Source organism: Python bivittatus, unplaced genomic scaffold (genome assembly GCF_059951505.1).
Source record: "Python bivittatus isolate LINGU-HERP-01145 unplaced genomic scaffold, Pbiv_v1 ctg000700_np1212, whole genome shotgun sequence".
Classification (NCBI taxonomy): domain Eukaryota; kingdom Metazoa; phylum Chordata; class Lepidosauria; order Squamata; family Pythonidae; genus Python; species Python bivittatus.
Window position 1 is genome coordinate 54,405,246 of NW_028277098.1, and position 13,495 is coordinate 54,418,740.

At 40.6% G+C, this 13,495-nt stretch overlaps 1 protein-coding gene across 1 annotated transcript in view; it reads right to left on the minus strand.

The window, feature by feature from the left end:
• The window catches only part of CELSR2 (cadherin EGF LAG seven-pass G-type receptor 2), a 99,094-nt gene that overhangs the window by 45,128 nt on the left and 40,471 nt on the right, over window positions 1–13,495 (minus strand). The window contains exons 3-5 of the mRNA XM_088153475.1: window positions 11,278–11,500; window positions 5,014–5,129; window positions 4,652–4,740 (exon numbers count right to left, since the gene is read on the minus strand). Coding sequence (XP_088009601.1) covers window positions 4,652–4,740; window positions 5,014–5,129; window positions 11,278–11,500 — 428 coding nt within the window. The remainder of the gene's footprint in view (window positions 1–4,651; window positions 4,741–5,013; window positions 5,130–11,277; window positions 11,501–13,495) is intronic.

Below are 13,495 nucleotides of genomic sequence, written 5' to 3' on the forward strand. Positions count from 1 at the left end.
ATATGTCCAAAGTAGGATCATTTGAATCTGGTCATTTGTGCCTTGAGTTAGAATTCTAGGTTGATTTGTTTAATGATCCATTTGTTCATTTTCTTGGCTAGCCATGGTATTTTCAGGAGTCTTCTCCAACACCAAATTTCAAAAGCATCAATATTCTTTGTATCCTGCTTCTTCAAAGTCCTACTTTTGCTTCCATAGAGCATCATAGGGAAAACCATTGCCTGCACAATTCTGATCTTTGTCATGGCATATATTTCTCAAGGCCTTCATGGCTACTCTGCCAAGTGCTAGTCTGCAGCATATTTCTTGATTGTTGGTTCCTTTACTGTTGATGGTTGATCCTAAAAGGCAGAAACTATCCAACACTTCAATATCTTTATTGTCAATTTCAGGGCTGGTTGCTGAACCTGTTGTCATGAGTTTGGTCTTCTTTACTTTTAATATTAGCCTGTTTTTTTTCACCGTGCTCCTTCATTTTCATTATGAGAGCTTGTCGATTCTTTGCATCTTCAGTTACCAGAGCACTATCATCAGCTTAGCACAGGTTATTGTTGTTTCTTCCTCCAGTTTTAAAACCCTGCTCATCTTCTTCCGATCCAGCTTCCCTCGATATATATTCTGCATATAAGTTGAATAAACAAGGGGAAAGTATACAGCCTTGTCTCACTCCTTTGCTAACCTGGAGCTAATGTGTTTTGCCACGTTCTGTCCATACTGTGGTGTCCTGACCTGTGTACAGGTTTCACATGAAGACAAGTATATGTTTTGGGATTCCAATTTTTCTAAGCATATTCCAGAGATGGCTAAAACCACAAAACTACACATGTGTCAGAACATAGTGCTGCGATTAGCAGATGGTTTTCTTGCTGACTGGTGATGTTGAGAAGGAGCTGGGAGGGCAACCTTTCCTGCATAGGAAATTGGATGTGTCCTCCAGCTACAAGCCAGAACAGAAACAACAGGGACTGGCAATATGGACAGCAGTATCTTTTCTGCAGGTTCACAAATGGGAGGAGAGCACTTTAACTGACCTGGGGGGAAGAACCTTAGTCTCCTTCTATTGCCAGAGTAGTATCATATTGTTTTTCCTACTTCCATAATGTAGCCTTAGTATGAATTATCTCTGTCAGTTCATGGATGTTCTGCATTTTCAGTTTAGGAGGGATGATTTTGTTTTCTATCAAAATCCCCAAATCCTTTCATTCTTTTCACTGGCTAGAGGAAAATAGGAGTAAATTTCCCTATAGCTCTGCTACTTTTTGTTCCCATAAGTGCGGGTACACACACACACACACAATCTGTCACTAAACTAAGTTAGATGTACCAATATGCCTCAAGGCAATGCCTAAGAAGACATGCTGCTAATATATCTAGAGTTGTTCTTTGAATCCACTTACTGTCTCAGAGAACTGAGAAACTGAGAGCAAAGAAAGCCAAGATTAGCCACAGGCATGCAATGAGCTATCCCACTCTTTCTTTATAGGGAATAGTTGGTAGAAATAGCAAATTTTGCCCTAATTGGAAAGCATTCTGCTCATTGCAAAGAAAGGAAAAAAAAGGACCTCACTTCCTGTGTGTCCTAGCTTCCAAAGCTAGGATAAAGAGACAAGGCATCTTCAACAATTAAGCAAGCCTTCACATGTTTGGACAGAGATTCACAGTGGTTTTTAATAAGCTGTATTTATTGTTCTGAAAGAAACAGCAGGACTGCCTTATTACCATTTGACAGGCATGGCACTGAAACCTAGAGCTTATGCACTTTATCTACCACTCCAAATACTGGAAGCTTAGCCACTCTTATAGATACTTAAAAGAGCACCTTTGTTAGAGCTCTCCCCAATCTCACCTCTGCCTGCTACAGTGTGTTCGGAAAAAAAGAGGAACAATCCAAAGAACCAACAGTCTTAGTGAAAGCTAACATATCTTGGTTTCCAGCCAGGATGAGCCAAGGATAACATATTTTTAGTTTGTGGGAGGAGGCCAGGGATACAGTGTCCCTCTATCCCCCATGTGATTTGTAAGAAAGCATTTTTTGAAAAGTAATATTCTGACAATCCCCACAGTCATAACTCCCAAGATACCTTTTATTCTTACACGGTGAGATGGTGGGGGGAGCAGGAGGAGCGATAGAACTATTTCTACAAAAGATCCTGAGTGACAGTTTATGCAAGCTTGACTTGGTGTAATGAAATAGTGTGATGCTTCAGCCCAAGCTCTGGACCTCCAGGTCACCACAACATGCTGCTAAGAACTTTTCACTGGCAGGCTACCTACAGCAACCTATGAAAGCAACTTTGATTCCATTTTTGATTTTTATACTGTATTTGTCAGGCACCTATCCCTTTAAAACAAGGCTGAAAGTTCAGGGGCAGGGGGCAGAAACGGCTGCATGGCGCTAGGTGCAGGCAGTGGAAGCAGGTATCCTCCACACTACCTAGCAAGAGCCGTCTGCTGGCACAGAAGCACTATGCTTGTGTGAAGTACCCACAGGCAATCCAGCTCATCAGTGCTGACACCGGCATTCAGAAACATTCCCAGGAATGGGAGGAACAACACCCCATCCCAAATAAAGTACTCTCAAATGAGAGCATGGAGCCAAGCCAGACTCCTCTGGACTCCAGGAGGAAACTCTAATACATCACAAAATGTGGCTCTTTCTACTGCCACCTTTGACTTCTGCATTTGATGTGGGAATGAAACAAGCACTGGTCAAACAAGAAAAAAATGCAGCTTACAACAACAGATGGCTAATTGTGCAGTCTAACATGGCATTTATCTAGCACGATGCCAATGCTAAGTAAGTGTCAAGCAGTTGTAATGATTATCTGATCCTTTTTTGTGTAGCAGAAGTTCTTGCCTAACAGGAACTGTATTGATGCAATTGCATAAACTTTAAGCAAGTAGAGTAATGCCTGTTAACCAGCTGGATCTTGGCATCAGAGTTTTTATTCAAGTTCTGAAAGACTGGGGTCCTGTTAGAGTATCATCGTGAAGCCATTTAGGAGACTCAGTTCAACATAACATAGCATGTATAGCTTAATTAGTTTCTCTGCACAGGGCAGTATTATAAAAGCATAAATATTAAAGTTCAATGTTTATGAAGTAGTGTCCTGAAAATCATTCAATAGGATGCTCTGGATCTGCTTTTTGAAGCTGCAACTGTTTAACATTATTTTCTCTAAATGGATTTTGCCCGTCCGATGTGATCATCTAGAAACATGGACCATTATGGACATGGGCCTGTAGACAAACCTTTTCTATTTGGATCCCAACACAGGGCAACAACTTGCCCTTAGAGGTATGCCTGTCCTGTAGCTATCAACCTTCTGAAGGACAGTGAAGACAGTTCTCATTAGGGACTTTGAATTTTAATGATGACATGGACTGCCAGGTTTAGTGTGATCTTATTTTGATTTGGTTTTATTGTGAAAGTTTTGTGGCTGTCTATGTAAAGTTTTATTGGATTTTATGGTGTTTTATGGAATTTGATGCTGTATGACTACTCAGAGTTTTGGGATATGGGAGGTATAAAAATAACTGCAACAAACACACATGGCTGCTTCAAAGCTACCCCGAAGTTCTTTCGGCAGTTGCCAAGGTAGCTGGTGAAGTGATGTGGCTGCTGCTTCCCTTCACCAGCTAACTCAGGAGAAGTGTCTTCTGGACATGTATATGCATATTTGGAATACTTTGGGAGGGGCTTGAAGCAACCATGCTGAGTCTTTGAGTAGTTCTGGCTCCTTTGTGGCTTCAGTTTGCACAGGGCTGCTATAAACTGATCTTTCTGGGTGCTTTCTTACATCAAGTGGGCTGACTTGTGATCAAGGTTTTTGTATTCTTCAATTGATTTCTAGATTCAGATCATCACATTCAGGCAGAGGGTCCTGGCTGAATTGAATCAGCATGATGGCCTTTGGAAAAGTGAATGAAAATGCACTGAACGTACAAAAGCAATGGTAATTCCCTAGGAGAACAAGGACACAGCAAACAGGAACTATAGGAGGACTTTTCTGTATTCCCCTGCAGAGGTTAATTTTTGAAAGTTTTTTCTTTCTCTGCCTGGCAATTTTTGCCTATTGCCTTCTTCCCCTCCCCCAGATTAATATCATTCCCTCAATTCCACTCCCACCCACTAGCCATCAATGCCATTCTGTTCCCCAGGGCAGCCTTTTCAGGCCCATGCTTATTAACTGAAGCAGGCTGTGACAATTGCACCAGCTGTTCACCTCTTCTTGCCCCCTGTCAGCATCCTCCTATTTAGTGACTGGCTTCTTGGGACTCCATCATGCTGGACCATCACAGCTTTCTCCTCACTCCCCCCACCATACTTCTGTGTTTAGAGCACTATGAATACTAATGGCTGGGGATATCCAGTAGCTTACAGGAGCCAAATATTTTGAAACAGACATCATGACAATGGCTCCACAATCAAAAGCTTCTTCTAGTTCTTGAATGTTTCATAGCCATGGAAACTACCCTCCTCTTCCACTATAAGCAGCATCTCCAACTACAGACAATGACATGGGTATTCAGGCAATACCAATGGGAAAACTGGCATAAAATGAGCAGAATTCTTCAGAGATCCTAAGAGGACTGCTATGCTAGGTGCTTCAACACTAGGCCTATGCAGTTCAGCACAAAATAATCTTACCTTGTTATAATAGTGCAGGTGGACGGTGTGCCACTGCCCATCGCTCACCCCTCCAGGGATGAATGGGGCTACTGTGCTTGTGGTTTCACCTGAAGGAAAGATGAAGCACAATTCAGGTTTTAAAAATAAAATCTGAGGAAAAAAAGGATAATTTCTCCATCATTTTACAAAAAGGTTTTGTAGGAGAAGCAGTGATGGCACCAGAAGTTATAGCAAGGAAAGAAGTAGTGGAACAGGAATATGCTGAGCCAAGGAGGTAAAAAATACTGCTAATGATTTAGAAAAAGAAGGTCTGGAAAGTAAATCCTGAGGTGGAATTTCTGGAAACTAAAATAAATATATGTACTGGAGAACAATCATACCTGCTGAGAAAGTAAGCTGAACTTGCTCTTGAACTATTTCCAGTGCAACAAAATCATGCCGTTCATTGAAACGCCCATTGTAGAGGAGGAGCCCATCCCGTTCCTTGGTGGCAAACCTGCCCAAAAGAAGAGAATGCTAAGCCTCATTCCAGGCATCCCAATCCCTATCGCAAGACGTTCATAAGAACCAGGGTGGTTTATAGGATGTGAAGTATTAGAATTTTTGTCTGGGCAGAAATGTTGCAATAGCTGCTAATGCGTTATGAAATGAAAAGATGAAAAAAGAGTTTAAAACCCCCCAAAATGGACTCCCACACAAAGCAACATAAACTGCACATGAACTGTATCACTGGACCCCATATACCAATAAACAATTTTCCTTTGAAAACATTCACACACAGAGACAGGTCATATATAACATTCACAAACACAGGTAGACTGCACTTGGGATTCACACAATTTCCTAAGTAGAAATTTTGGAGACATCCTGGCTCTGAATGTTTATTGCTAAGTGCCATGATTTACCCAAGGAACTAAGCTAGTTCTAACAAAGGCATTCCTCTGTGATTAGGTGTGTAGTTCTTTCATACAAAGGAGTGCCCAAGTAGGCTGGCTCAGCTGTGACTCATCCTGGAACTCCCCCTCCATCTCAACCCTTCATTCATTCGTATCGGTTGCATGTGGCTGTATATAAACAGCAAATAAGAGCGAGGAAAGTAAGGAAGATAAGCATACAATAACAATTTCTCCAATGTCAATGGGAAGCTCTTCAAGGTTCTGGCAGCTCTTAGCAAGATGCCAGTGTGGTCATTTGAAATGGTTAATGCTGTGCTGGGAGAATTATGAGAACTTGATTACTACTCCCCAAAATATACAATCAAGACTATAGGTTCACATGTTGTTACTGGGCACATAATGACACGAATTATCAAGTCTCAGCCATAGCCTTTAAAGGAAGTTCCAAGTTAGCCCAGGATATCTATAGTTTCAAGGAAAGCACAACTTCCAGGTCAAGTTCAAGAAGTGGGACAAGAAAAGATTTCTGTTAAGTCAAGTGAGAAACCAGGATAATAAAGAAATATGAATTAGTGGGCAAACTGATCCATTTAGATCCAGAAAATGATGTAGTTGTATTGGAAGAAAATCACACCCTCACAGCTTGGAGAAAAATGCTCAATATAAATAAAAAGAGCCCAGAGTCACTTTTTCGTGAGATGGGCAGTATCTAAATTTGAAATATAAACAAACAAACAAACAAGGCTTTACTAGCTACTGATTAAAGTTCTGGCCAAAGAATCTGGAAACTGGATTCTGCTCCATGTGTTACAAGTTAACTCGCAGCCAAACACATTTTTCTATTCCTTATTTCATTAGATGGCTAGGAGGAGAAAATGCACTGACAGGCTACACCAGGAAATATAATGGGATGTTGAGTTGATTTACACTATTGTTTCTAGGTGATCTAGGGTAAAACTTCCATCTGTTAATGTAGTGGTCAATTTTTTGAGAATATCATCAAAGAAAATTCCAAAATGTACATTCAGACAAAAGATTCAGGTAAGACATTAACTTAAATATAATTATGACATCAGCCCCTACCAATCCATTTCAACTTTTAGATTGTTAAGATTGTTATTTTTAGGTTCCCTGGTGTGCCCTGTTCATTGTGTTACATGCACACTATCCATACCTTTGACTGGTTCTTTGTTTTCTTGCTTCTGTTACTGTTTAAATTTGGGGTGGGGGTGGTGATGGGAGATTTTTAAATATTTTTTTGCAAAAGATTCTTGCTACTGACTTACTGGTCATGCCCACCTTAACATAACCTGCTGGGCCCCCAGAGCAAATGCTGCTAACCATCAGGCACTCAAAGGTTGCTTACTATGATTTAGTCTAAAGAAGTGGAAATAAATCTTCAGAAAAGCACTATAGTTAGGGCGACTTTTGTTTTTAATTAACAGCATGTTGATATATTAATTGTCTATAATCAGAGCACTAGGTACCTTTTCTCTCTACTTTCTACAATCTTCTGGTAGAACAAAGACAATCTATTTACTAGTATCATACTGCATAGCTTCCTGGCACCAGATCAAAAATGAAATCCAGTAGAAAAAGGAATTAAAAGATCCCAACAAATAAGCTTAGCCTCATTCACAGGTGTCAAATTATTCCATCTTCCCTCTTCTGACAAATATAACAGGAGAACTATAGCACCTTCTTATCTTCTTTTACAATATGCCCACCTATCAACTGTAGTTGAACTGAACTAAACCCATGAGAGATGGATAATGTATAGATTTAGTTGATTATTTCATGTAGACTTCCATCAGAGCTTATTGCTTACTGCTACTCATTCCTAGAATGTGCCGTTTCAAATTGCAAATGGGAAAGTAACATATGAATGCTTCCCAATATAACAACTTAAAACAAAAATACACAGCAATCTATTAGCTTGTTATGGTGGAACCTAGTCTTTTCCCGATGTGCTACTATACTAATTCACAGACCTGAGTGTTCTTCTGTGCTTACCAGCAACTGTATATAGGCTGATTTATCCAGAAAAGACTGGAGCAGCATTCACACAGGTCAGTTAATGTATTTTGCATTTTAGCTTTCAGTGGTACAGTTTCACACTTGTAGAAATATACTATTTCTGAGCATAGGAGGAACCCTTTAAAGGCTCCCAATTATTTTAAAAATGTAGTTGGTAAATAATAATGCATTTTTAAAATAAGCAACAGCTCAGAAAAGCCAGAAAACACAAGATCATACAAATTAAATGTCTTCTATCACCCTTGAATTCTACCTACTTTACACATTTCATGATCTGTATTCATATATCAAATCAAATCAAATCAAAGTTTATTGATTAGCCCTTAGGCCATATCAAAATACGGAATTCCAAACACAAAATATTAATAAAACCCTATATAAAAACAAATTAAGGAAAATAGAAATAAAATACAGTGATTAAGTATACAAATAGGTGAGAGTACAATCATATTTCCGTGTCACCCCTACAATTTACCCCAATCAACCCCACGTATGCAGATCTCAACCATACTGTTTTACTCAAATACCGAGCTGTATTATTGTATATGTTATTTTCAAATTCTGACCACATATAAAATATGTTGTTTTAATATGTGGTTCCCAATGGGTGATTCATTTAATGTGTGGTCCAAGATACATGTCTTTCTCCTTCTTATACAGATTACAATCAAATAATATATGTGCTAAGTCTTCGATCTCTGGCGCTCCACAGATACAAATGCGTTCGTTATAAGGAATACAATGATTCCCATGTCTAACCATTGTGTTAAGCTGGTCAAATCTCACTCAGGTAAATACCTCCTAAGGTGTTTTGGCGTTTGTATCTTTAAACAGTTGGCAATTTGAAAAGTATGTTTATATTGGCTCACCCATTTCAAATTGCCAACCTTACCAAGGGTGGCTATCTCTTTCTGTGCTTCTATATCCGAGATTCTTTGAGCAGCTCTCTTTTTTACTTCTTCTCCGGTTGCACAAGAGACGGGAAGACCACAGCTTCTTATATAATTTGTCAGTTGTATAATCCAGGAGGTCTGTAATTGGGATTTTATCTGCTCTAGTAAACACAGCTTTGGAAGTCTGTCAATCTCTATTTCATTAATGGTTATATGCTCTGATTTTAGACAGGGAATAGATTGTATAAATTCCCAGTTCAGCTCTAACTGCATCAGCAGAAGCCCTTTTGTCTACACCCAAAATACTTCTCAGGTGCTGGGATTGTGTTTGTTCTAATAATGAAGTGGAATTTAAGCCCCAAACTTTTGCTCCATATAAGAGCATAGGAGTAACCTTAGCCTTATATACTTTGATTATTGGGGCTAGGGAACCTGGATAACTATGGTTTTTTAATTTAAGCAGTAGATTCAAATGTGCCTTTGCTTCTCGGCCTTTTGGCTAAGATCAAGTGTAGCATTCATATATCCAAAAAGATACACAATGTTCTCTACACATCCACATACTCATATAAGATATTACCTCTTTACTACTGATTCTAAATTTTTCATTTTCCCTACACGCATCGACCTTGTGCAGTAGGTATGGTACACCTGTTAATGAAATTTAGAACCAACCCCTGCCCCCAAATTGCCACGTGGAAAGTTGCAGGTGGTCGATTAGTACCTTGGCTGGCACAGGGAATCCACAGCTGCTGCCAGTCAGCTAAGGCAACTTTTCTTCCTATTTTCGAAAATATTTTATAATGAAAGGCAGCTGACTGGTACCAACTTCTGCATGGTTGGAGGTTTCTTTTCTTATTTCTACTTCAAATACATATTGTTTGTTCTTTAATAGCAACGTGCTTATTCCCCAAATATATGCTTACAATCAAAGGAGCATAAGCAAGTTCTATCTTATACCTGCAAACATGTTTGTGCTCTGAAGTATCTGAGTGGAACATGTGAAATTACACCTGTTCAGCATATTTTATTTTATTTTATTAAGGTTACTAAATGTATTTTGTTCTGGTCTAATACTGTATATCAGGAACAGAGAGATACTCATAAAACATATAAGGTTGGTTAAAGGGAGAAAAAAGAAATGCATGCTTCATAATTGATTATTCAATAGTAAAACCATTAAAATAAAAATGTATATAATTACCTAGGTGAACTACTATATTCAAGAACAGAATGTTTCTCAAATCACTCGTCTTTGTCCCTTAGGATGATATATTTTGCAGTGGTATCTGAAGTCAATTAAGAGCCACATGCAAGAGATCCTTTCTTCCCCAAACCAAACTGCTCCCAGATTACCAAGTGGCTGAGTTATTGAAGCAACCAATTCTGCAGCAGGTGGGGAATGATAACCCACAGAAACAGTGAATGGTGAGCCTGTCAGGGCTGAAAAATATGGTTCCCATCTGAGCAAAGCAGGTCTTCCTTTCCCTTGTGATCACACACAGTATTGCTCTTTTGGGTAGATTCATTTTAGACTGTCAGCACTTGGCAGTTTCCCCCCACCCCCACCCCCACACATCCCCAGTCCCAGAGGAAAAAGTGTGTGACAAGTATACAGAGCAGAACTGGAGTTCACTGACCCTTCGCCAGGGACAAAAAGGCCTTGGCTGGCTGGCTTCTTTGTGCTAGGCTAACAATAGGGATGGAATTGGAATGATTATGGGTGGGTGAGGCCAGGACATGGGGAGGACTCCATAATCTCATCAGAGGAACTCAAGCAAATAACATCCTTACAACAAATATGCCCATTGACACTGAAGGACAGAACAAGAAATGAGATACACAAATCCCAAAAGTTTTGCTAGGCTTTCCTCTAGTAGAAGTTCCTTTCTAGCTTAATAGTATTGCTAAAACAGTTAGAAAGAGGAAGATGCTTGACTAATCAATAGGTAGCACAATGTGTCTGAAAGTTAAACAAAACAGATCCACAAAACTGAGTGGTCTATATGCCCCAGATGCCTGTGGTAGCTCTCAGCATCCACACACCTCCCCCCGCCCTCAAATCTAGTGCAGACAGGACTTGTGGGTAGTGGGGAGGAATACAGCTCTCATTTATCCAGAGCTGGACCTATACAAGTGTAATAATGCTGGCTGTGCAACACCATCAGCATTTACTTATATCACTCTCCTCCTGTGGACAGGTAAGAGCCTAGATCAAGGTGATTCCCCTGGCAAATATGTCCATATTCAAATCTTTTAAAATTGTCCTATGTAACTATTTCAAATCTCAGCAGGAAAGAAACACACAGAAGATGAAGCAGAATTCTGTATCAAAACCTTTTTAAGACTGCAATTTTAAAGACATTTAATAGGAGATGGCCCATCTGGGCACAGTGGGACATTTTTTAACCTATATATCTTATTTTCAGTGAAAGTAGAAAATTTCCAAGGAAATATAGTTCATCTAATCTGGCTTCCAAAAAAAAAAAAAAAGGAAATTTCACAAAACTCTATCCATTTGCAAATTTTTAGTACTGCAATAGTCACATTTGGAGAACTGGTTAAATATTTATACTCCACCTACTATATTTATTGTTTAAAATCCTCTTTCCTCTGGGCTTCATAGTCTAGTCATTTTGTAAAAATATTGAAAATAAAATAGATTTTTTAAAAGAAGAGGGATAGTTGTATGAGGGTTATCCTGCTGGCTCATAGTCCAGAATGCCAGGAAAATTCTAAGGAAGAGCAAAATAATGTAAATGAAAATACAAATGTCAGTCTATACTGAACTTTTCTTTTTCCTACGTCAAGTACTTACGTGAGAGCGATGGTGAAATGGAAGCGTTGGCGCAGCCCCTTAAAAGTAAGAAAGGAGTGGGCTGGGAAACTACGGGTACTCATCTGACAGTATGGCTTCTCATAGTCTCCAGAAAGGCAGTCACACTTGAAACCACCCACCAGCAGGTTGACACAGGTGCCACCATTCTTGCAGACACCTGGGGTACAGCGGCCCAAGCGGGAATTCACTTCACAGTTCTCTCCTGTAGCAGAAGCAGAGAGTATCTATCAGCAAACATATATATTCTCCACCTGCCTTCTCCATAATTCTCAAAATTAGTTAACAATTCAAAACCACTCCAAACCCAATTGAATATTTTCCCACAGATACATTTGGAGCACAGCATTTGGATTCAGTATTACAATAATTATTACTACTAGTAGTATTTATACAATTTATAGACCACATAACTCTTGACTCTGAGTAGCTTACAATTAAAAGTAAAAAATACAAAACACAAAAGGGAATCATGAATGGCTCTCAAAACAACACACAGTAGAACCACACATGCACACGCACACACATACACAATCCAGCAAGGGCTCAACCTTTACTCTGCCCCATAGCCTGGAAGAATAGCCCAAGTCTTTAATAGTTTCCTGAACATTATCAGGATGGGAGCCATCTGGATCTCTGGGTGGATATCATTCCAGAAGGCAGGCACAATTTCTGAGTCCCACATGATGACGCTGATTAATCAATAGGACATGAAGGATGCCCACTCTCCCTGATCGCACTGGATAAGCAGAAACAACCAGAGATAGGTGGTCCTTCAAAAACCAGGCCCTATGCCATGAAGAGCTTTATACATGATAACTAGGACCTTGAATTGCACCCAGAAGCCAATTGATAACCAGTGCAGCTCAGGGAGCAGTGGGGTCACACAGACATAATGAAGCATGCCCAACACTGTCCAGGCTGTTGCATTCTGGGCTTCTGAGTAGTCTTCTACAGCCCCATGTAGAACACATTACAATAATCTATTTGTGAGGTGACTAAGGTATAAGTGACTGTTTGAAGGGCTTCTAGGTAGAGGGAAAGGTGCAAGTGGCTCATTGGGTGCATCTGTGAAAAGACCCTCTTGGCCACAGCTACCACCTGCTCTTTAAGCAGAAGCTATAAGTCCAAGTAGAACCAAGTTGCACACCAGTCTTGAGTGGTGAAATGCAATCCCATCCAAGATCAAAGATGGAAAACCCTCAAAGCCAGATGACCCAAATATTTGCAGCCACTTAGTCTTGTCAGGACTGAGCCTGAATCTGTTCCTCCTCATCCAGACCTGTAGAGCCTCTAGACACTGGGACACAACTTCAACAGGACCACTTGGTCAATCTGGGACTGAGATGTATTATTAGGTGTCATCAGTGTTATAATAATATCTGACCCCAAACCGCTGGATGACCTCACCCAGTGGTTTCATGTACATGTTAAACAGAAGGGGTAAGAGTATTGACCCTTGCAGCACCCTATAAGTTAATACCAACTGGAATCGGCCACAAAGAAAGAACCACTGTAAAATGCCCCCCCCTCAAAAAACCTTGCAGCCAGTCCAGAAGGATATCATGATCAATGGTACTGAAAGCTGCTAAGACATCAAGGAGCACAAAGAAAGATGCAGTATCCTCATCCTGGCTCTGCCACAGGTCATCAACAAGCACATCCAATGCTGTCTCTGTCAGGTTCGGTCAGCACGGGGCTTCAGGGAAGCTCGCAGCCAGACCACGCGGAATCCACCGGCGGTAGCTAGCGGGGAAAAGAGGAACTGAAAGCGCCGCTAATTAACGGGCCACCTGCACCCAGCCAAACAGGAAAACCGCAGCGGAAGCTTTTAACTATAAACTGATAACGGCGCGAGCCAGCAATGAACGGGGCCGCAGGCAGCGAAACAAGATCGCAACGCAGCACAGAACCCGCGGGCTTGCACGTAACGGGAAGGAACCAACCCAGCCGGAGGGGGACTGGCAATCAAGGACAATGGACCCTGACCGATCCTGCCATCATGAACAATCAAGGGGGATTATTGGGGGCCAACAATCCGCAGCTGCAACGTGATCGCGGGGCGGGAAAAAAGCGCGGGAAGGGGGGAATATAACAAGTGATGCAATTGTACCAAGCCAGTCCTGGCTTTGCTTGTGACTACTACGTTACGCATGAGTAAACCTTCTTTGTGAACCACACGTGTCACGAGAGTTTCTCT